This window comes from Drosophila erecta, unplaced genomic scaffold (genome assembly GCF_003286155.1).
Source record: "Drosophila erecta strain 14021-0224.00,06,07 unplaced genomic scaffold, DereRS2 tig00000246-arrow-arrow-pilon, whole genome shotgun sequence".
Classification (NCBI taxonomy): domain Eukaryota; kingdom Metazoa; phylum Arthropoda; class Insecta; order Diptera; family Drosophilidae; genus Drosophila; species Drosophila erecta.
In genome coordinates, this window is record NW_020825214.1 from 1,194,972 (window position 1) to 1,220,896 (window position 25,925).

General features: G+C 40.2%; 1 protein-coding gene across 1 annotated transcript in view; it reads left to right on the forward strand.

The window, feature by feature from the left end:
• The window catches only part of LOC26526371 (lachesin), a 182,502-nt gene that overhangs the window by 112,515 nt on the left and 44,062 nt on the right, over positions 1 to 25,925 (forward strand). Inside the window, exon 6 of the mRNA XM_015157306.2 lies at positions 18,190 to 18,321. Within this exon, the coding sequence (XP_015012792.2) occupies positions 18,190 to 18,321 (132 nt within the window). The remainder of the gene's footprint in view (positions 1 to 18,189; positions 18,322 to 25,925) is intronic.

A 25,925-nucleotide genomic window follows, 5' to 3' on the forward strand; every position in this document is an offset into this window, starting at 1 on the left:
AGTGTAATAATTCCAACATAAACTTCAATAATATTCGCATTTTAACTTTTTTTTTGTTCGTTTTGATTCTCATAATAATTGTGCACTTGTCTAGTACGATTAAATTTTTTTTTTTATATTTACTACATAAGATACGCTAAAATTAAAAAATAAGACTTTCTAGGCTCATTGCATAAATATATATATAGAACATTTTTATGTTTCTTTTCTTTAGGGTGTTCTGATTGCTTAGGTTTTTAACTGAAATTCAAAGAACAAAATGTGCATATGTGTATATTTAGATTGTATGTTTAGTTATATATTGAACTGCTAGAGGTAATAAAGGTAATAAATTGTTTACTCTTGGCTCAATAATTTAACTACACATTTTAATATTTTACTGATGCTTACTTTTCTTGCATTCTGTTTCCTCTATTCTTGGCTATTCTATTGTATTCCATTCTATTATCCGTGTATTATATTCTTCTGTTCAGTCTATACCATTCTATTCTTTGGATTTTTTGACTTGTGTATCTACGTTACACCTATGTTTCTTAGTTCGAATTTTATACTTTAATTTCGATCAGGATTCATATTTACAGCTCTTAACGTTATTATTATAATCTACTAGCTTCACAACTGTGGCAGTATCTTTATAAGCGGCAGACGACTTTGACTTTAATGAGAGATTATGGGTTAGATAATAAAAGTGCATTCTTTATTCATCTAGCTAAATTGCATTGCGAAAAAGAACACTTGTAAAGCTTAATCTCAACGGTTTCACAAAATCATTTAGCGGTAACGGTTAATCAAGCGGAATGCGCACAAACTAATACATTCGCAGAACAAGTGACTGGCGACAGCCGATTAGTGACATGTGTATTCCGATCAGAAATGGATCAGCTCCCCCTTCGTTTTCTGGGTTTATGCGAACTTCATGACATCTTTCTCGCTGCGCTGGCCCTTGATCGTAGCGCTGGGTCGCAAAACGCTTTGGATTAATTTCAACGGAGGTCCACTTGCTGCTAACGGATATGCGGCTGATGTACATCCAGAGATCTCCTAACGGGCTGGAGCCGGTCCAAACTGTCGTTTGCTGCCAGAAACTTAGGATGGCTGACTTTGGCTGATCTTTCACTTTCGAATCTCGTGGTTATTTTTCACCAGCAACGCGAAGCCACCGCTCGCTCGGGTCGAGAATCAGGATCGGAAAAGGAAGTATGCTATCTTCGGACTACGGAAAGTTTTATAGCATTAACGCTAATGCAAGCCTGTCTAGCCGATTAGTTTGTTTCGAAACGTAGTATCGGAGATTCTCGTTAATCGTCGCTAGTTGGCGCTCATCTACGAGATTTCTGGTTACACTGTCCATTATAACGGAAAAGTGAGGGAGCGACTTAATTGTAGAACGAAAGCAGAACGTTAAGTCAAAGGTGCAAGCGGAAGATTTCCAGATTTCAACTCCCAGCAAGGTGGCACCGAAATACTTCGAGTAACCGGCGTCACAACTTTTCACGTCACCTTATTTTGGATCAATGTTCTCTTCTTTTCGAATTACCGCTCCAACAACAATTTCAACGATCAGCAGTTAGGCCGCCCTTCATTCGTCTTATTCCCGATTCAGATGTCTTTAGTCTCAGCTTCGAAGACAGCGAACAGCATTCTTCAAATTTCGTTTCTACAAAGACATACATCCTACATTCCTACATCATTGCTCTCATCGCTTGAACTATGGCTAGGAGCAGCCCATACTAATTCGCACTAACAGTCTGCGTAGGGTTCTCAGTGGAAACATTGGACATACCCCGGACTGCACTGCGATTTCCTACGGATGCTTTTACATCAACACCAACTAATGCAGCTAACAGAAGAACTGAGAGTAATAAATTATATTTCAAAACATAACTGGCATGATTACGATATTATAATATTGGTTGAAACCTGGCTTAACACTAACTTCAATTCAATAGAATTGTTAGATCTGAATATTTTCCAAGTCTTCCGTAAGGGAAGACACTACAGCAGAATGTATCATCGAACTCATCGAGGACATTTTTTTTTTTTTGATAAATTGGCGGTCGCTGTAGCTGTCACGACTGGAAGCGACGCTGCTCTTTATCAGGTCCACTTAGAAAACGTATCCCAACAATATTGAATAAATTCCTAAATTACTTAAAGAGCGTTAAGTAAGCGCAAGGCACTCAAGACGAGTTAATTTCGTACTTAAATGATATTGACAGTGGCTTCATTTAATGGGACCAGGGTGCGAAGACTTCTTTTAGGAATATTAATATTAATTAACCCCAAAAAATACTAACTATCAATGTTTCCTTTCAAAGCAGCATTAACAAAGAGCAACCCAGCTATCTAATGAGACAACACTGTCTGAGATATGATGGACAGGGATCAGAGAAATGCAGGGGCTTGAGTACAAATTTCATACATTTTTTCTGAAGTCGTTCAATTATATTGATATGTACAGTGGCAGAAGGGCTCGAAATAAGGAAGTCTTTCCTTTCCTTACAAAAATCTTGGCAATATTGCTGATTTTAGCAATTGGTCTGTAGTCCGAGACAACAGTTACACTACCAATATTGGAGATTTCCGGAATCTTGCCCAAAATATGTTGGTAGTTCCAGACCACAGCCGACTCAAAAATAGTAGTGAAATAGGAAGCAAATAGGTTACAGATGGCAACATCAGAGTTAGCTGAAATGTTCCCATATGTCATAGCTGAAGCTATTGACGAAGACTTATTTTTGGCATTTATAAACGCCAGAATTTGTAAGGGCTATTTGAGGCTATTTTCAACATCGGATATCTACTGATTATATAAGAATTTATTTAGGAACTCAAATTCCCTTTTGTGTTGCCTATACGCAATTCCCAATTCCCAATTACCCTATTTGTAAGTTTTTTTTTATATTCTGAAGCCCTTTTGTGTACCACGGCCCACCTTGGTTGAAGACAGAAAATGTCTTACAATGGGAGATGTACGTATTCAATGTGCAAAATGGACATGAAACCCTGGACGGTGCGCTCCAAGTACGAAACGATGTCATAGGCGGACTTAAGTGAGCTGGCATGGGTAGCGAAACACACAGCTTTTACACCACATTCCTGCAGGTGATATATGCAACACTTCGATCTTCGAAGTGGACAAGGACACAAATAAGACACTTCGCTTGTACTTGCAGCCCAGCAACGACGTCTATGGATTCCAAATCAAGTTCAAGATCAATCCTACCATTCTAAACGATCAGTCTTATCCACAGTGGCACGACTTTTTGACCCATTGGGGTTCTTAGCATCCGTGATCGTCATGTCAAAGATCCTCCTGAAAGACGTATGAAACTTCCGCTTTCAGCAAAACGATAGCAGTTCTCGAGCACTGGACTGGGATAATTCTTTACCATGCACGCTCGCCGAGTGTGGCAGGAATACATCGAACAGCTCCCAGATAACATACAAATCCATGTTCCATGCTGACTTGGATTCGACTAAAGCAAAGATCGTCCTCCATATATGCAGCATGAGCATACGAGACATAAATGAGTGGACATAAACGAGACAACCCACACCAATTTACTCGCAATCGGGTCACTCCAATTGGACCTCTTACCATACCTACCAAACGCGCTACATGAATCCAAAAACATCAGCAAGTTACCAAACTACCCGTCTCTATACACAACTGGTCCGACGCCATGAACGTGTTATACTTATACATAGATCTTTCTTGACGGTGGAAGGCACCGCCGGGGACGATTGTGGCAAAGTGTGACTGACTTGGGTGGTCTGTGCGCGTATTCATTCTCAACGTTTGTTAAGGAGGCTTTTTAGTTCATTGTGTAGTACAGCCACGCCAATGCGCTGTATGACTTTCAGCGCAGTTGCGGCACATTTTTACAGACATGTCTTCCTTGTTCTTATGGAAGATTGCCATGATCTACATACTACGGAAATAGATTTCAGTGTACATTAAGCTTAGTGTGGCTCTGCATCTGTAATTCGCCGATGCAATAGGAGCTGCATCTATAAGATTGGGTAAACTTCATTTTTTCAGTGTCTGGTTCTCTGGCTTTAACTCGATTTTGAACATTGGTTGTGGTTCCTTATTTTTGTTTAATGTGGCCAAGACCATTTTTGCATACAAAATAACTGCTTCCGTTTAATGAAGGCTGGCTGGCCGAATGGGATTATTTTCTTTGGTACACAAGATGGACCATTTGTTTTGGGTTTTCGTCTGTTGAGAATCTATTCTTCGAGATGACCCAATTGCATTTGGTGCATTGGATGACTTGTCATGTACGGCCGTAAATTAACTATAGATTCTTAAGTTCGATGTCATTGTGTAATGAAGGTGGCCAGCTCTAGCCTAATGGGAATAACGCGAGAGTGAAAAGATGAGAGCGAGGCATTTTCCGTCAATTGCCCATCAAGTTTGTAAGTCTATTGGAGCAACTCAAAAAAAAAGATTATTTTTAAAATATAGCCTTTGTGCAGGCGCTGTCACAGTTGGCATTTAAGCTACAATACTTAAAAGAGTTGCGATATTTTAACATTCTTCCGACATACTCCCTTTGCTGAAAGACCGCATCTTTTAATTACAGTTAAAGGGAAGACGAGCATTTTATGAATTGTCCTTCGTAGGGGGCCGTTTTTTGTGTGGAAATCTACCACCTGTACCGCTTGTCTCTTCCAGGGATGACTGAGTTTTAGTTGACTCTTACTAAGTTGCAGCATTGTGGAGGTTGGTTTTCCTTGTGAACAATTATCAAATTATCCGTCCTGAATTTTGGCTTAGGGATTTGCTTACTTGGAGCGTATAGATGTTGTCCCTTTGCCATAATCGCCAGAACTGTTGTTTGATGAATGAGATAAGCGGACATTGGGTGTTGTATCGCAACGGGAAGTATCATCGCAATCCATTGCAGAGCTGTGAAGGAGTTCATCTGGAACAGCTCCGCTGTTAGAGTCATCTGAAATAGGTGCGATCGGTCGCGAATTGAGAATAGCTTTTATGAGGACAGTCAGGAGCTCTTCATACGTGAGATTAGCTTCAAAAACAGGTCACCAAAATGGTGCGCTTTTCGAGAGCTGGAACAGAATGGAAATACCTAATAGACGCTGTAGTGCTCTAGGCTGATGGATTCGAGAAAGCATTAGTTCTTTGCTCGGAAAATAGTACGCGCGAAACAAAAGAAAACTGCCACGAATCTTATACGTGGTCCTGAAGGGCAACAATAATTGACGGCTGTCATCAAAAATGGGCGCTTACCATAAAGACGATTCGACGGAAGATTTTCCATAAGGCTTCTAACGAACTAAAGAGAGCAAAACTTTCACTGCTGCGAGCATATTTGATCGGCGCAAAAATACTGTATAAAGTCATTACGTGTAAAACAGTAATGTCATGGTAAAATGGCTTATGGGCTTATTGATCTTTATATTCAGCTCTTCTCTACAAAATTTGATATCTATATTCAATGGCAATATGATGACTCTGATGCGATGCTGTTTCGGGATACTTCTTGCTTGTTTTCTACTAAAGTAATAACACGAAATTTCTTCCTGAAATTAAGTTGGTCATATTGGTCAGATTTCAATATGTGATATGGCAAGGCTCCTCGACTTAGCCGCGTTCTGCCTAAAGGACCTCAACTACATCTGCCTTCATTCGATGACTTGCCTCGTTCGAGTCACCTCGACGTAGAAGTCTTCCTCCCTGCTTACTTTTACGGTCAGATCACCTTTGACTTTCACTTGCTTTAAATTCTTGCGTGCCTTTAGGCCTTGGTATATCAATTTGTCCAGTGCACAGCCGCTCTCTGGCCTCTTGCCTTTTACTATCAGGTTTCTATTACCACGTTCTCTCCACTTTTTATTTCTACAATCAAATGTATTTTTGTATTAATTATAATCTTGTTATCAAGAAATAAGCCTCTAGCCGTTAATTACGTACTAACCTTCATTATTTCTGCCCTTGATCTTTTTCCTGGTAAGATTAAAATATCTAATCTGACTGTTGGGCTAAAAAGCATTATTGTTAGCCTTATTGCGAATGAAAGACGATTTTTATGGTAGCGAATTCAAGCGATGTTATTTATTGTTTCTTCGAGGAATTTGGCAGCGATGCGCATGCATGGGGTACGAAAACGAGAATGAGAGTCAGAGCGAACAGCATACCGCAACGACATAGATGCAGGCGAGAGTACAAGAGAGCGATGTGCAGCTGATCCGCATAGATAAAGCTGAGGTGCCGTGGACTAATTGTTTTCTCCAATGTAGACAACAACTGGACATAAATTTGGGTGCTGCTGGCGGCTGCGAGACTCGACACTGGCCTTTTATCTAACTAGGTTTTAGTAATAAACATTTTCCTATTTTACTATTTTAAGATTATATCTGGTATTAAAAACTAAACTTAATATATATATAATATATATATTAATAATATATATTATGTTGAAAACAAGTACTGGCTACTGGGGCCTTCGACTCGAAACTTTATTTACATATGCCGTCTCAAATATCGAATTTAGTTTTTATTATAATGTTTGATTTAAAGATAAAAGATTTATAATGTTTGCTTTTGAGGGAATGTGAACCAAATGCTCTCAAGTTCATGGCATGTGTCCAAGATGTGTTCAACGGATAGGTTGCAACGGATAAGCGCATACTCGTCTCCCGAGGTTGGGGGAGAAGTTAGTTTTGGTGCAGCTCGGGTTGATAGCAGAGTATCTATTTCTGAAGAGTGACCATGTAGCTTGCTCGCCTCGTCAATATGATCTCGGATTAAATTATTAATGTACTTGGCATTTATGGGATTGAAGAGTATCGTTGGGGCAGACCTTTGCTGCATCTTCGCTACCAGGAACCCGGGATTCTTCTGATTTGCAGTAGAGATCTTCTTGATTGACAGTATGGTTGGGTCGCTGTGGAGCCTGTTTTGTAGGGCAGATATCGTAGAAAGGCTGTCGGTGCAAATTACAAATTGCCCTCTGTTTGAAGCAGCGAACTGACAGGCTTTTAGTATAGCGAAAGCCTCGGCGGTGAGGAATGAGTTATAAAAGGGCAGGTACGCTCCAGCGATAATGTTGTGTTCGCAAACAACAGCGAAGGAAGTTGCTTCGGCCGATTTAGAGTCATTGGTGTATAGCCAGATACTGTTGCCGATCGAATATTTTTCAAACAGAAAATGGCTTATAAAATAGGAACTCGTAGTTTTGTTCTTTATAGAACTCGCCAAATTGGTATTGATGTTGGGTTTTTTCGAGGACCAGTAAGGCCGCCAAGCTATAGCCTGATGTGGTCTAAGAGGCGGCGGGCAGAGCTGTGTGCAGTAAATGGTACAGCACCTGAGCGTAGGGAGGCATTTGTATTTGCGTTTCTGCTTAAATATGGCGCAGAAATCTTTTTTCAAAGGGTGTTAGGTGTGGCGAATAGTTTTGGAAGAAGATGCATGGTACAATCTAATATGCGAACTGATACGCTGGGCAGACCTGGTTCTCCGAGTATGCAGCGAGTGGGAGAGGGTAAGGAGGGAGCACTTTTTGTATGTGGTGTAACGAACTGTTTTTGTGTACCACGGCCCACCTTGGTTGAAGACAGAAAATGTCTTACAATGGGAGATGTACGTATTCAATGTGCAAAATGGACATGAAACCCTGGACGGTGCGCTCCAAGTACGAAACGATGTCATAGGCGGACTTAAGTGAGCTGGCATGGGTAGCGAAACACACAGCTTTTACACCACATTCCTGCAGGTGATATATGCAACACTTCGATCTTCGAAGTGGACAAGGACACAAATAAGACACTTCGCTTGTACTTGCAGCCCAGCAACGACGTCTATGGATTCCAAATCAAGTTCAAGATCAATCCTACCATTCTAAACGATCAGTCTTATCCACAGTGGCACGACTTTTTGACCCATTGGGGTTCTTAGCATCCGTGATCGTCATGTCAAAGATCCTCCTGAAAGACGTATGAAACTTCCGCTTTCAGCAAAACGATAGCAGTTCTCGAGCACTGGACTGGGATAATTCTTTACCATGCACGCTCGCCGAGTGTGGCAGGAATACATCGAACAGCTCCCAGATAACATACAAATCCATGTTCCACGCTGACTTGGATTCGACTAAAGCAAAGATCGTCCTCCATATATGCAGCATGAGCATACGAGACATAAATGAGTGGACATAAACGAGACAACCCACACCAATTTACTCGCAATCGGGTCACTCCAATTGGACCTCTTACCATACCTACCAAACGCGCTACATGAATCCAAAAACATCAGCAAGTTACCAAACTACCCGTCTCTATACACAACTGGTCCGACGCCATGAACGTGTTATACTTATACATAGATCTTTCTTGACGGTGGAAGGCACCGCCGGGGACGATTGTGGCAAAGTGTGACTGACTTGGGTGGTCTGTGCGCGTATTCATTCTCAACGTTTGTTAAGGAGGCTTTTTAGTTCATTGTATACTACACAGCCACGCCAATGCGCTGTATGACTTTCAGCGCAGTTGCGGCACATTTTTACAGACATGTCTTCCTTGTTCTTATGGAAGATTGCCATGATCTACATACTACGGAAATAGATTTCAGTGTACATTAAGCTTAGTGTGGCTCTGCATCTGTAATTCGCCGATGCAATAGGAGCTGCATCTATAAGATTGGGTAAACTTCATTTTTTCAGTGTCTGGTTCTCTGGCTTTAACTCGATTTTGAACATTGGTTGTGGTTCCTTATTTTTGTTTAATGTGGCCAAGACCATTTTTGCATACAAAATAACTGCTTCCGTTTAATGAAGGCTGGCTGGCCGAATGGGATTATTTTCTTTGGTACACAAGATGGACCATTTGTTTTGGGTTTTCGTCTGTTGAGAATCTATTCTTCGAGATGACCCAATTGCATTTGGTGCATTGGATGACTTGTCATGTACGGCCGTAAATTAACTATAGATTCTTAAGTTCGATGTCATTGTGTAATGAAGGTGGCCAGCTCTAGCCTAATGGGAATAACGCGAGAGTGAAAAGATGAGAGCGAGGCATTTTCCGTCAATTGCCCATCAAGTTTGTAAGTCTATTGGAGCAACTCAAAAAAAAAGATTAGTTTTAAAATATAGCCTTTGTGCAGGCGCTGTCACAGTTGGCATTTAAGCTACAATACTTAAAAGAGTTGCGATATTTTAACATTCTTCCGACATACTCCCTTTGCTGAAAGACCGCATCTTTTAATTACAGTTAAAGGGAAGACGAGCATTTTATGAATTGTCCTTCGTAGGGGGCCGTTTTTTGTGTGGAAATCTACCACCTGTACCGCTTGTCTCTTCCAGGGATGACTGAGTTTTAGTTGACTCTTACTAAGTTGCAGCATTGTGGAGGTTGGTTTTCCTTGTGAACAATTATCAAATTATCCGTCCTGAATTTTGGCTTAGGGATTTGCTTACTTGGAGCGTATAGATGTTGTCCCTGTGCCATAATCGCCAGAACTGTTGTTTGATGAATGAGATAAGCGGACATTGGGTGTTGTATCGCAACGGGAAGTATCATCGCAATCCATTGCAGAGCTGTGAAGGAGTTCATCTGGAACAGCTCCGCTGTTAGAGTCATCTGAAATAGGTGCGATCGGTCGCGAATTGAGAATAGCTTTTATGAGGACAGTCAGGAGCTCTTCATACGTGAGATTAGCTTCAAAAACAGGTCACCAAAATGGTGCGCTTTTCGAGAGCTGGAACAGAATGGAAATACCTAATAGACGCTGTAGTGCTCTAGGCTGATGGATTCGAGAAAGCATTAGTTCTTTGCTCGGAAAATAGTACGCGCGAAACAAAAGAAAACTGCCACGAATCTTATACGTGGTCCTGAAGGGCAACAATAATTGACGGCTGTCATCAAAAATGGGCGCTTACCATAAAGACGATTCGACGGAAGATTTTCCATAAGGCTTCTAACGAACTAAAGAGAGCAAAACTTTCACTGCTGCGAGCATATTTGATCGGCGCAAAAATACTGTATAAAGTCATTACGTGTAAAACAGTAATGTCATGGTAAAATGGCTTATGGGCTTATTGATCTTTATATTCAGCTCTTCTCTACAAAATTTGATATCTATATTCAATGGCAATATGATGACTCTGATGCGATGCTGTTTCGGGATACTTCTTGCTTGTTTTCTACTAAAGTAATAACACGAAATTTCTTCCTGAAATTAAGTTGGTCATATTGGTCAGATTTCAATATGTGATATGGCAAGGCTCCTCGACTTAGCCGCGTTCTGCCTAAAGGACCTCAACTACATCTGCCTTCATTCGATGACTTGCCTCGTTCGAGTCACCTCGACGTAGAAGTCTTCCTCCCTGCTTACTTTTACGGTCAGATCACCTTTGACTTTCACTTGCTTTAAATTCTTGCGTGCCTTTAGGCCTTGGTATATCAATTTGTCCAGTGCACAGCCGCTCTCTGGCCTCTTGCCTTTTACTATCAGGTTTCTATTACCACGTTCTCTCCACTTTTTATTTCTACAATCAAATGTATTTTTGTATTAATTATAATCTTGTTATCAAGAAATAAGCCTCTAGCCGTTAATTACGTACTAACCTTCATTATTTCTGCCCTTGATCTTTTTCCTGGTAAGATTAAAATATCTAATCTGACTGTTGGGCTAAAAAGCATTATTGTTAGCCTTATTGCGAATGAAAGACGATTTTTATGGTAGCGAATTCAAGCGATGTTATTTATTGTTTCTTCGAGGAATTTGGCAGCGATGCGCATGCATGGGGTACGAAAACGAGAATGAGAGTCAGAGCGAACAGCATACCGCAACGACATAGATGCAGGCGAGAGTACAAGAGAGCGATGTGCAGCTGATCCGCATAGATAAAGCTGAGGTGCCGTGGACTAATTGTTTTCTCCAATGTAGACAACAACTGGACATAAATTTGGGTGCTGCTGGCGGCTGCGAGACTCGACACTGGCCTTTTATCTAACTAGGTTTTAGTAATAAACATTTTCCTATTTTACTATTTTAAGATTATATCTGGTATTAAAAACTAAACTTAATATATATATAATATATATATTAATAATATATATTATGTTGAAAACAAGTACTGGCTACTGGGGCCTTCGACTCGAAACTTTATTTACATATGCCGTCTCAAATATCGAATTTAGTTTTTATTATAATGTTTGATTTAAAGATAAAAGATTTATAATGTTTGCTTTTGAGGGAATGTGAACCAAATGCTCTCAAGTTCATGGCATGTGTCCAAGATGTGTTCAACGGATAGGTTGCAACGGATAAGCGCATACTCGTCTCCCGAGGTTGGGGGAGAAGTTAGTTTTGGTGCAGCTCGGGTTGATAGCAGAGTATCTATTTCTGAAGAGTGACCATGTAGCTTGCTCGCCTCGTCAATATGATCTCGGATTAAATTATTAATGTACTTGGCATTTATGGGATTGAAGAGTATCGTTGGGGCAGACCTTTGCTGCATCTTCGCTACCAGGAACCCGGGATTCTTCTGATTTGCAGTAGAGATCTTCTTGATTGACAGTATGGTTGGGTCGCTGTGGAGCCTGTTTTGTAGGGCAGATATCGTAGAAAGGCTGTCGGTGCAAATTACAAATTGCCCTCTGTTTGAAGCAGCGAACTGACAGGCTTTTAGTATAGCGAAAGCCTCGGCGGTGAGGAATGAGTTATAAAAGGGCAGGTACGCTCCAGCGATAATGTTGTGTTCGCAAACAACAGCGAAGGAAGTTGCTTCGGCCGATTTAGAGTCATTGGTGTATAGCCAGATACTGTTGCCGATCGAATATTTTTCAAACAGAAAATGGCTTATAAAATAGGAACTCGTAGTTTTGTTCTTTATAGAACTCGCCAAATTGGTATTGATGTTGGGTTTTTTCGAGGACCAGTAAGGCCGCCAAGCTATAGCCTGATGTGGTCTAAGAGGCGGCGGGCAGAGCTGTGTGCAGTAAATGGTACAGCACCTGAGCGTAGGGAGGCATTTGTATTTGCGTTTCTGCTTAAATATGGCGCAGAAATCTTTTTTCAAAGGGTGTTAGGTGTGGCGAATAGTTTTGGAAGAAGATGCATGGTACAATCTAATATGCGAACTGATACGCTGGGCAGACCTGGTTCTCCGAGTATGCAGCGAGTGGGAGAGGGTAAGGAGGGAGCACTTTTTGTATGTGGTGTAACGAACTGTTTTCCTTAGTTCTCCTTGCTACGAATTGCAACGGCTAGCTCAGAGAGTTTGCTTGTTCGTCCCAACAAATTTATGTGGTCACCCGGGAAACTTGATCGTTCCAGTTTGCTACACAAATCTCTAATTCCTGTTCAAAAATATCCCCAATTAGCATTAGAAGTCTTGTACTATGGTAGAGGAGGAGTGTAATCTGTGCTAAATACCATATAGAGGCATATTGATATAGGGAAAGAAGAAGATTATTTAGGATAACCCAGCTACAACGATGGGCTATATGAGGGTATATGGGGTTAAAAACCATATTGGTAAAAACCAATTGATAATTACACTACCAAGACTAAGCTGTATGGTGTAAAAAAGAATAGGGGATTGTCCTCCATTGAAGTATCCGAGTATTCAGTTGTGTTACGTAGTAATGAATTGGAGTCGTAAAGGGAGTACATTTTGTTGGGTTCTTGGGTAGAAGTTCTTGTGCTTCTAATAAGACAGCACGAGTTTTTTCGGTGATTGTATTTGTTTTTTCGTATGAGGTACATAGGGCTGTAATTACCGACTGGTCTGCCAGACTGATCTAACACCGACCGAATCGGCGAGCACGCCGCTTATCGCAGCTCATTTTTGTTTTTGAGTTTGTTGTTGTTGTTGGTTGGGTTTTTGCTGCAGCAGCATAAGAGGTTGAGGAGTTTGTAAGAGTTTTGGGTTGTTGTTGTTGGAAGAAAAATTAGTGAGAGGCTTTACTGAGTTTTTGGAGGCAATAAGTAAGAATCTCGGGTTTTGTTGTGAGGTTTCGGGGAGTTCAGGGAATTCCTCCGAGAACTTAACGTATATGCGTTATGTCTTAGCTTTGAGGCACTTGCTTAGGCTTGCATAGCGGCTGTCCTCAAAGTTGGGAGGCCATGGTAACGACTTCGTTAAGATTCACTAAGAAGTATGACACTGGTATGCTTGCGAGATTAAGAAAAAGGGCAGAAAAGAATAGTCCATAAATATTATTACATTTGAAAAAAAGACTTATCCATATAATTTTCTTTGTAGCTTGCTGCGATTGTGCAGCAGTGCATTGGACGCAGCTAGTCATTTCAAACTATTACAACAAAGATTACAGTTTCATCTGACTAATCATCTGACATCATTCTATTGGTATTCGTTAAATCGCTCTTCTTTCAATAAGCTCCGTCTTACTATCACCATTGTTAGTGCATGCAAGCGTAAAGCTCTACCTTATTATTAATGAATTCAATTCGCTTAGTTGCCATACAGTTTTTCATGTAACGAACTGTTTTTCTACTTTTTTTTACAAAGTATTTCAGATGACGTCCTCTTTTTATCCGTGTTTGTACTGTGGCGCCTGTACCGTCCCTTGACCCAATTATACAGTTAGGGATATTCCCTAACACGTTGTCATGAAAAGATTACAGAAGTCGACTCATGTCTATAATGGGCGTTTACCATGTAGACGATCCGACGAATGGACTATTAAGAATCCTACAAGAACCCAATTCTTTTTTTAATATAACATGCTTTTTTAAAGCATCTTATCAGAAATTATGAGACTAACAACAATTTTTCAAATCTTAATTAAATACAATATTTAACAGTTTTAGAAACTGTATTCTGGAAAAATACGGATCTAATGATCATCGTTTAGTCGAAAACCCGCGGTAGACCTCTCGCCAGGTTGTTAGGATGTAAAGTTAATTTGCTAATTTACTTATGTTTCTGTTGATTTATTTTTTCTCTGCCGGATCTGATGTTCAGGTCTCTTTGGATATTTTCGTTACGGATATACCAGGGCACCAGTGATTGTTCTCACTATGTCCGATTGAGCCCTTTGAATAATATAAATATTAATGCTGCTGGCAAATTGGTTTTAATACGGAATTATAGAGTAAGACCCTGTAGTATAGACATAGAGATGATCGAGACTTAAGAAGCAAATGGAGGCTAATAGCCTTAAGCTGAATATGCGTTCTTTTCCCTTCGATATGCTTGGTGAATGTTCGGTCGAGGTGCATTTATTTGCTTTCGGGATTATGGTGTCGTTACGGTAATCGATGGGCAGTCTTTCGATAGCGTATGAGTGTCACATGCTACACTTTTTGTTCGTTTGTTTTGATTCGCCACTCAAATAGCTAGTTCTGCACGGCCACTAAGTAACAAGAGAGTTGAGTTTTTGCTTGTACATGGAATTTGGATGGATGAAGTCGTTAGTACTTTGCTTGTTGGTATGTCTGCTCATAAAGGACATACAGCGTAGCTCCAAGTACGCTGCCTTTGGGAACTCCAGCGTTTATGTCGTGGTCGTTCATATATCAGAGTTGTATCTCACAGCAAATGCTCTGTTAAAGAAATACACTTTCATGTGTTGGTCTGTAAAAGCCTGTTGTTTGGCAAAAGCCTGAGAGACATCCAAAAATATTTTAGAGCAATATTCCTATTTTTGAGAGCAGTTATTTCTGATGTTATTCGACTGACTTGTTCAATGGTTTTGTGTTTCTTTCAATATCCGAACTGATGCGCTGGAATAAGGGGTCCTCAAGTAGGGGATGATCCGGGTAATCACAGATTTTTCAAATAGTTTCGAATGACAAGAAAATAGGCTTATGGGTCTGTACGATGAAGAAACTGAATGACCCTTTCTTGCCTTTGGTATCATAACTATAATAGACTTTTTCCATCCATCCCTACATTTATGATGGCGTTAAGGAACAGGGAAATAGTACAGCACAGTATGGAAGCTTAATATTAAATAACGTCCTGTAATTTTTTTTTGGATTAAGTTGATTCTTTATAATTTTTTTATAATCTCTTTGATGTTGCTGCAAGGGTGGGGTTGCCGTTTATAGTTTTTTATAGAAGTCGCCTGCAAGTTGTTGTTTGCAAACTCACTATGGTAGTGGTGTTTGATGTGATTTCTAATCAGGAAACCGTTTCCGCCGTGTGCTTTTCCGTCTTGATGATTTGCTCCGTAGAACAAAAAGCCGCTAGTTTGTAAGTTGTTTTCAGCAGTAAGATGTCTTTCCGACAGAAGCATGACGTTTATATGATTGTCATTAAGGAATTGTGGTTGTATATTGATGGGGAAATATTTATTGGCTCTTTATGTCCCGCTTATAAGTTCTGGGGGTAGATCCCAATCGTTATCTGCCAATATTCCAAATCTGTTGGTGTACGCTTGGGTCTCAGTTTGATGACTAAGCTTGTTCGGGTTGATCTTTGAACCTTTTTTGATCTTTTTATTTGGACGTAGCGATCAAATCCTATTTGCATAGTTTTTGATCAAATCCTATTTGCATAGTTTTTGACTTTATTACTTTTTCAGCCGAAATGAGCGTTGCAGTCGACACCTTCGTACTGTTTCCAGATCGTCTGCGCATGTTTAAAGGTCATCAACTTAGTGATCAGTATATATAGAGCATATTCAGCTTCGTATAAACTTTAAGTAGTTTTCGTGCTCGTCAGGCTTTGTTGAGAAATAAAGTTATGCGGTTCATCTTTATTGCTTATTTTAATAGATGACATGTAACCTCTACCAAAGTATTCTCGCATAAATTTCGCTATAGATTCCTATTTAGCGTACGTTCGAGGAGGTTACTTTTTTTGGCAGATGGGTCGCACGATTGTCCGAAAGTCCGAACTCAGTGAAAGAAGTATTTTCGTAATGTTGTAATGCTTTCTTCCTAAGGAAGAGTTGGTCGTCACCTGATGTACTCCTCCACTTCCCAAAATCGCGAGATATCTACGTCGAGAGACGGTTGTTCATATGCAACGTTACATTTTTCTCGCGCTGGCGCTAGTGTCCATGTGGTGCTTCCAACATTGCCCAGCCAAAACTTGTGTCGATGAGAATAGGCATGTCTTCATCTATGTGCATTGCCTACTACAAATGGCTTAAAAACATTCTTCAATTTTGATGAGAAGAATCATATGCTATTCTTATTGGCTGATTGGCAACTCGACGGGTACTCTGCTGCAGCATGCGTTTTCTTTAGACAGTTAAAACACAATGCAAATATCCTTCTGAATTCCTTGCGATAAGCTAGCTTAAGTTTGATGAACCATTTGCATTGGGAAATGTAATGATTGGCAGCATTACACTAGACACAGATAAACAGTTGAACTCTCGATGGAGATGATGGAAACGATTAGGGCTTATGATGTGAGCCACCGTGACGGTGATTGATTTAGACGCGTTGACAACATTCTGAGAACTGACATTGATGTGAAAATGCAATCCTCTATCAACTAATCGCAACAGTGCTATCGCATTTGACTTGAAAATAGCTTGTTGTTTTTGCAAAGGCTTAAAACTGGCTCGATAACTGAATTGTTATCGTAACATCCCTTAAGACCAGAAAATGTCTTGGTGTAGTTATCCTTGGTCACTATGTACAAAATTACATTGTGCCCTTGTTGTTATATTGATGATTGCAGAAAGTTGTGTTTAATTTTCTTTTTGTTTCGACAAACATGACTTCATCTGTAGCACGGCTATCGTCGACGTACTCTAACTCCTGTTTTCTTTTGCGGATGAAATTATTGTCGAAAATATGATTGCAAATGGCAGATCATGTTTTTTCTGTCGGACTGGATTCTACACATGCTGATATCCTTTTTATGTTGTCATGGTTTCATGGTTTTCAATTGTGCATTCCCCTTTTCTTAAACTGCTCCGACTCTTAAGTGCGTCCTGTCACGGTCTCCATTTATTTTTTAGGCAATTGCCGAAGCTAGTTTGTTGCTGAGGATATCGACGGATTCTTAACAGCAGATATGACTTACTTGGAACGGGTGCATCGACGGTTGCTGTGTACAGGATCATGATAACGGCAATAAATAAGCAGCCGGTCAAACAAGAAGAAAGGATAAGTCAACGCCTAGGTATCGGGACTGAAGTTGCAACAGTAGACTTCGGGACATTCAATGCAGTAACCGCAGCCAGAAGGCTATAGGACCATGCCAACGGAATGAGAAATTTGCGGGATATCATGTACCGGGTTATCTCTATCGACACACAGAGAATAGGAATATGTTGTTGTACATCGGAGCTGTATGTGACTGCTGTATCCAAATTGCTTACCCGAAGGGCCAAGATGTGTGCCTAGTTCGTTGATCCCCTGCCGCAGAAAAAATACAGAAATGGTATCTGGTGGATAGGTTTTAAAATTTGACAGATATTTGACGCTGGGCGCAAGAATGGCAAAATAACAGTTGAGAACTTTAAGCCATAGTGACTATTTGTCTGAAACTACAAAGATGAGAACATCAGGAGCAGGGAGACGAAGTATAGAACTTGAAATATGCGACGCCTGTAATTTTCTTAAAATGTTCCAATCGGGAAGAGTGGCATATAGTCTAAATACGTGCTTCAGTCTAGATATAAAGTATATATCTTTTAGATCATAATCGCCAGCGAAAGTCGATTTAGCCGTGCCAGTCTCTCCGTCCGTCTGTCCAAATGAACGCTTTAATCTCAGGAACTAGAAAGCTAGAAAGAAAGATGAGCTCAAGCATGCAGATTCCAATTGTACATTTTTAAATTTCTGTCGATTACTCAAACAAATTGGTTTTTACGCCCACTAACCTTGTCTTGCCAATTTAAATTTGGCTACGCCCTTTCTAACGCCTACAAACCGCCCAAAATTGTCGCGACCACACTTTTAAGAATGCTGAGTAACTGGTATTTAATTATAGAGCAAATCGATAATAGTATTCTATTTTTTTCCTTAAATATATTTTTGGTTTTGTTTACTTAAAATCTCTATATTGCTAGGGAATATATTTATTATTGAGTTGAATAGGTTCTGCCATACCATATGTAAGACCATAAGGTGGAGTGTAGCGTAATAGCTCTAAAGTTTTGTCACAAAGTTTGAAGTTCACATTTAATATTGTTAATATAAAACACCTAAATAATATTTTTATGAATTGTCTTTAAAAACTACGTAATTGATTTTTATAAATAAATTTAATTTAAAATTTGCAGGTGTAAAGACGGTTGAAGGAGAAAGGCTGGTCTTAACAAATTTACATCGTTCCGATATGGGAGGATATAATTGCATCGCATCTAATGGAATACCTCCTTCAGTTAGCAAGCGTTTTAACGTTTACGTTAATTGTAAGTAGTCCTAAAACTGTGAAACTTCTGCCGATCCAACGAGCAAGAGAGATATGGGCGTAGTGTTGAGTTAACAATATATTTCGTGTTTTATTTCCCGAGGAGTACGATACAATAACTGTGGGACCTAACTATATATGTATGCACAAGTGGGTGGTTATGTATAGATAAAGATAGGTAAATGTATGTAAGCTTGTTAGACGGCTGTCACAATTTGCAGTCTTTGTTTATGGACGCATAGTTCTATTACTGAAAATCCATCGTAAGAAAATCTATTAAAATTGCTTATATTGCACCATGGAGGCTTCATAGTTATTAACCAACCATATATAATATATACGTATGTACATATATTATGTGATATTGACGCTACTAGAGGTTTCCATAATCTAGCTGCGATGCACATGTGATGTCGGCGCTGTTAAAGGGACACTTAACCTTTAACTTAAATAACTATCTAGTCAATATGGTTCAAGTATACCAAGAGAGCACGTTAAAAAAGTTCGACCAATATTTAAAGGTTGAAGGTAAAGAAAATGGAAAGTCTTCGAAATGAAAAGAAAAGAAGAAAAACGAGTGCTGAAAGAGACATACTGCACATACTGATGAGACATCTAGACACCCAGAAAAATATCAAGTAAAATAACAAGTTCGGCAGAAAGACGCCAGACAAAAAAAAAAAAAAAAAGAAACAAGAGACAGTGCTATAGTGGAGTTCCCCGATACCCAATTCACAGCTAGTGAAAGTGTGTAAGAGAAATTTTTACATTTTCAGGAATTGAGGTAAAAATTGGAAAAAAAAAAAAAATAAAAATGAAAAAAAAAAGTTTTTTTAAAGTGTGGGCGTGAGTGTTTTGTGTTTGTGGGTGCTAGAATGGGCGTGGCAAAAAATTGTTTAGCAAATCTATAGATGTTCACAAGATATATAAAAAGTAAGAAAATATTAAATTTTTCAACCCGCCTTCTCGGTGAACGGCGGAAAGTATGAGTTTTGTCGACTACCGTTCTGTTTGATGAATGCTGACAGCATCTTCCAAAAAGCGATCGAAGATGTCATACGAGAACAAATTGGCAAATCTAATCTGCTATATTTAGGTAGATGACGTCATTATTTGTTCTGAAAATGAAGAAGACTATGTTAGACCATTGGGTTTTAAAAAGTCTATGTGATGCCAACATGAAGGTGTCCAATGAAAGACTCATTTTTTTAAGCAAAGTGTGGGATATCTTGGATTTATTGTAACCAATGGTGATGTAAAAACCGACCCAGGAAAAGTAAAAGCGATTAATGAATACCCAGACCCTACAAATCTGTATGAGTTTAGGCCATTTTTAGGCGTAGCCGATGTTTCGTTAAAGACTTCGCGGCAATCGCGAGGCCTTTGACAGACCTGCAGAAAGAAGAAAATGGCTCTATCAGCAAACACATGTCTAGGAAAACTCCTTTTGACTTCGGTAGCATGCAGAGGGATGCATTCGAGAGGAGAAATCTGAGAAATGTCTTGGCTTCCGAAGATTTTATCCTCAGATACCATGATTTTAGGAAAACATTCGACCTATTAACGGATGCTTCCGCGAACGGTATCGGCGTGATCCTATCGCAAGAAAAAACACCTATCACAATGATTTCTAGGACCCTGAAAGATATATTGCACCATGGAGGCTTCATAGTTATTAACCAACCATATATAATATATACGTATGTACATATATTATGTGATATTGACGCTACTAGAGGTTTCCATAATCTAGCTGCGATGCACATGTGATGTCGGCGCTGTTAAAGGGACACTTAACCTTTAACTTAAATAACTATCTAGTCAATATGGTTCAAGTATACCAAGAGAGCACGTTAAAAAAGTTCGACCAATATTTAAAGGTTGAAGGTAAAGAAAATGGAAAGTCTTCGAAATGAAAAGAAAAGAAGAAAAACGAGTGCTGAAAGAGACATACTGCACATACTGATGAGACATCTAGACACCCAGAAAAATATCAAGTAAAATAACAAGTTCGGCAGAAAGACGCCAGACAAAAAAAAAAAAAAAAAGAAACAAGAGACAGTGCTATAGTGGAGTTCCCCGATACCCAATTCACAGCTAGTGAAAGTGTGTAAGAGAAATTTTTACATTTTCAGGAATTGAGGTAAAAATTGGAAAAAAAAAAAAAATAAAAATGAAAAAAAAAAGTTTTTTTAAAGTGTGGGCGTGAGTGTTTTGTGTTTGTGGGTGCTAGAATGGGCGTGGCAAAAAATTGTTTAGCAAATCTATAGATGTTCACAAGATATATAAAAAGTAAGAAAATATTAAATTTTTCAACCCGCCTTCTCGGTGAACGGCGGAAAGTATGAGTTTTGTCGACTACCGTTCTGTTTGATGAATGCTGACAGCATCTTCCAAAAAGCGATCGAAGATGTCATACGAGAACAAATTGGCAAATCTAATCTGCTATATTTAGGTAGATGACGTCATTATTTGTTCTGAAAATGAAGAAGACTATGTTAGACCATTGGGTTTTAAAAAGTCTATGTGATGCCAACATGAAGGTGTCCAATGAAAGACTCATTTTTTTAAGCAAAGTGTGGGATATCTTGGATTTATTGTAACCAATGGTGATGTAAAAACCGACCCAGGAAAAGTAAAAGCGATTAATGAATACCCAGACCCTACAAATCTGTATGAGTTTAGGCCATTTTTAGGCGTAGCCGATGTTTCGTTAAAGACTTCGCGGCAATCGCGAGGCCTTTGACAGACCTGCAGAAAGAAGAAAATGGCTCTATCAGCAAACACATGTCTAGGAAAACTCCTTTTGACTTCGGTAGCATGCAGAGGGATGCATTCGAGAGGAGAAATCTGAGAAATGTCTTGGCTTCCGAAGATTTTATCCTCAGATACCATGATTTTAGGAAAACATTCGACCTATTAACGGATGCTTCCGCGAACGGTATCGGCGTGATCCTATCGCAAGAAAAAACACCTATCACAATGATTTCTAGGACCCTGAAAGAGAGCGAGTCACACTATGCCACGAACGAAAGGTAATTGTTGGCCATAGTGTGGGCGTTAGGCAAATTACAGAACTAGCTGTATGGCACTCGCGATATCAACATTTATACAGACCACCAACCTTTGGCATATACGGTGTCTGATTGGAATCCGAATTCGAAGATAAAAAGATGGAAAGCGTATATCGACGGTCATAACGCAAAAATTCACTACAAACCGGGTAAAGAAAATCATGTGGCCGACGCTCTTTCGAGGCAGAATATTATTGCCTTACAAAGTGAGCCTCAGTCTGACGCTGCGACTATTCACAGTGAACTATCACTGACCTACACGGTCAAAACGACAGAGCAACCAGTGAACTGCTTCAGAAATCAAATTGTTCTAGAAGAAGCACGTTTTCAGCGTAAACGAAGCTTAGTGTTGTTTTGTAGCAAAACCCGCCACTTGATTAGTTTCCCCGACAAGGGCCATATTCCAAAAAAGCTTAAAGAGGTCGTGAACCCTGAAGAAGTACACCCGATACACTGCGACTTGTCCACTCTGGCAAGCTTTCAAAATGATTTAATTGCTTAATTCCCGGCTACACAATTTCGCTATTGCAAAAATGTTGTCATAGACGTAACTAAAAATCGAGCAATTGGAAATTATCACTGCAGAACACAATAGGGCGTACAGGGCAGCTCAGGAAAACATCAAGCAAATCCTCCGTGACTATTACTTCCCGAAAATGAGCAGCTTTACGAAAAATGTGGTTTTAAATTGCAGGGTCTGTACCAAGGCCAAGTAAGAAAGTATCGACAAGTTCTCTAAATTCGCAGTGGTATTGCCAGTGCAATCCAGAACAATAGTGGATATTATAGGGCCTTTGCTTCAACTAGTCAACTTGTTCCCAAAAATCAGAACAATATATTGCGACAATGAAGCCGCCTTCAATTCTGAGACCATCACCTGTCTACTAAGAAATAACTTTACCTGGGGACCGACGAACGCTGCCTGGACATTAAGGAAAAGTTAATAAAGGCCCAACAAAATAACATCGAACGATGTAACTCCGCTAGACGAAATGGTGTTTTCAAGGTAGGAGAAAAAGTATTATATTTGTCAAGAACAATAAACGTTTAGGGAATAAGTTAACCCCACTATGCAAGGAACAAGACGTGCTAGGAACGTCTGTTCTTATAAAGGGGAGGGTGGTCCATAAGGACAACCTCAAATAGGTTTCCCCAATCATAATTATATAGTAAGCCAGAGAAACGTGAAATTAAGTCGCCTCACTCTACATTTGGATTACAAGTTAACCTTGATGACACTCATCACCTTAGCAATGGCAAATGCTCGGATGCACCGACTTTTCCCACGCCAACTACATCCAACAGCACTTAAAGTGGTCGCGGGCACTCCCAACGCCTCAGACTTTTTGAAAATGAGTATGACAGAAGCTCAGTTGGTAGAATCGAATCCAAGGCAAATCACAATTAACTCAGAAAGAAATAAATACACTAACTGACACTATAAATAAAATTATCAGAGACCGCAAGATCGATTGGGCTGACATCCACATCTGTATGAGACACTTCTAGCACGAAATAGAATGCTGACAACAGAGATTCAAAATGTTATCCTCATTGTAATTTTGGCGAAAGCCAGCATAGTAAATCATACAATTCTGGACCATGCCGATTTGACACCAATTACTGAACAAGATATTCCAGTAGTTAGTTTAGTAGAAGCCGCAAAAAATAGGGTGCTTCGATCCGATGAAATAATTCATGTCTTAATAGCTTATCCCAGAGTTAGGTTCAGATGTAAGAAAATCTCCGTCTACCCGGTATCGCATTATCAGGAAATCCTACGGCTCGACGAAGACACGTTCGCAGAGCGCGAAGCGGACAGCTGGGCAGTCACGAAATGCACGGAGACCACGCACAACACCTTTTGCGAGCGGTTCAATAGCGAAACCTGTGCCCGTTCACTCCACGCAGGAAACACGGCCCAATGCCATACTCAACCCAGCCACCTTAGGCAGATAATGCCCGTAGATGATGGCATTGCCATCATTAACAAGGCAACAGCGCGCGTTAGCACGGACGGCGGTCCAGAGATGCTCATTAGAGAAACGCATCTGGTGACCTTCGAACGATCAGCCATAAACATACCATTGCTGCATCGAATGAACACCAACAACTTGCGCATCATCCAGAACTTCAAAGATGAGGTCGTCGCCTCAGGCTCCCCTAAGCTTTGGTTCGTGGCTGGAATGTTGCTGAATGTTTTCCTGATTGGCTCATTCGTCCGGCGGAAATCGGATACCCCTTATCCGGGGTACCGCATTGCGCTGCATAAATGCTGAGTCGGCTTGCCGACCATGAATTCATGGCGTGATGCATTGGAGCTAGAGTATATTTATATTATCTTGTTTTTCTGTGCTCAGTCCTAAGCAAGCACTTTATGAATAAGGACAAGCATACATTCGTTTGATATAAATCATTCTCGCTGAGCCAAAAGGCCAGTAATCACTAAGGGCCCAAGTCAGGCTCTTCACCATAATCATCGTAAGAAGTTACCCCACCTGGATAAAAACTGGACTAGGGAGACCAAACGATCAACGTACTTCCTATCTACCGGACTTAATTGGAGGATATCAGCGAACTGGATTTATACGTGGACAAGTGACGCTGTGCTGTTTGCAGTGCAACATAAGATGCAGGGAGTTGCAAAAACAAGGCTGGATGCACAGCAGGTATATCGGTCATGGGATTAATTCAAATCGGCATTCACGCTCCAAGTGTGGTGAATAGCGCCGATGTACACAGAGAATTGATGCGACGCAAGCAACGCAATAGGGAGTCACTTTTCTGCGATGTTCTCTATCGAATGGCGTGCAAGCATTGATGAGCCATCGATAAATTCATAAATTATCAACGAGCTTAATTCACAAGAACTCACGAAAGCATTATTAGCAATGAACATAAGCACTTGTTCAGAGCTTCCAAAGTCCTTGGAAAGTCTGAGATCTGCACAAGGTATGCAACAACAACAATACACCGCTGCAACGATTAATGAAAGGCAAAACAACGATGCTGATGGCAAGATGAAAGCAATTAAATGTTATAACTGCAATAATTTTGAGCGCTTTGCGCCAAAATGTCCAGAGCCACAGCGAAAAGAAGGGTGTTCCAAATGTTCTTGGATTGGGCATAATGAAAAGGATTGTAAGGTGAAAACACCATCAACAGTTGCTCTAGTGCATGAGTAAAAACAGAAGGAGTATGGAGGTCTATTGGAGTATGGATTGGAGGTTGAAAGTTTGAAGAGTTCATCGACACCTGCAGCGATAACACATTCATTAAAGAAGCAGCAGTGCCAGATGGAGCAATACGGCAGCCAAAGTTCAAGCATCTGCAAGGCTTTGGAGGATCTGTGGTCGAATCGAAGGAGTGCATCTTATCAGAGTTTGTCTGTGGCTGTTCACACAAATTCAGGTGGTACCAAACGAATTCCAACCATATGATATCCTGGTGGGCGGAGATATCATTTGCCACGATCAGGAAATGCTGGTTGCCGAAGAGTCAGGATCGACGTTGATGGCGGGGTAGCAGGTCGGGTTTAATGTTGATTCGGACATTGACCCCGACCAGGTGAGCAATCTGTTAAAACGATGTGAAGAATGTTTTGCCGAAAATTTGTCCAAAATTGGCAGGTGCAAAACGACGACGATGGATAAGAGGTATCCACTAAGAATGCCATCTTGGGGCGGCGATATCAATTGCCGTTTATGACACCAGATGGACTGTATGAATTTATTGTCATGCCCTTTGGTCTGGTGAACGCACCTAATAACGCAAGAAGTCATTACGGAGATCAGTCGAGAACTGAAACACCAACGAAGTATTATCAATTATGTGATGGCATCTAAGACGGTGGAAGAAGGTCTAATTATATTAAATGAATTTCAGGATGATGTAAAGTTGGTGGGCCTAACTCTGCGCTCATCCAAAAGCGCTTTTATGAAAACGAAGGTGACCTTTTTGGGTCATGTTATCACGAGCAACGCTATTCAGCCAGGCAACGAGAAGACTGAGTGCATCAACGAATATCAAAGGCCATGTAATGAAACAGAAGTACGCAGAGTAGGAATTACAGGATTCTTCAGAAAATGTATCAAGGAGTACAGTATGATTGCTTATCCATTGAGCAAATTATTGAAAAATTATGTGGAGTTCTTATGGGGGGAAGATCGGGAACAGGCGTTTCAACGACTAAAGGAAGCCTTAGCATCGAAGCCGGTGCTGACCCTGTAAGTCCCAACGAAATATCATGCGAGTAAAATGGGAATAGCAAGAATTATGTTCCATCGAGAAGAAGACAAAACGAAGCCTGTATTTTATTATAGCCGGCTATGCAGCGACGCAGAAATCAGATACTCAAGCTATGCGTTAGAAATATTAGCAATTACGGAGACCTTTCGTATATTCCGTAGATTCCGTATATATTTACTGGGATCTTCTTTTATGGTGGTAACAGATTAAGGTGGTGGCTCAAACTACTAGAGTTTGATTTCACTTGAAAACATCGACCAGGAGCGGATATGCCACACGTGGA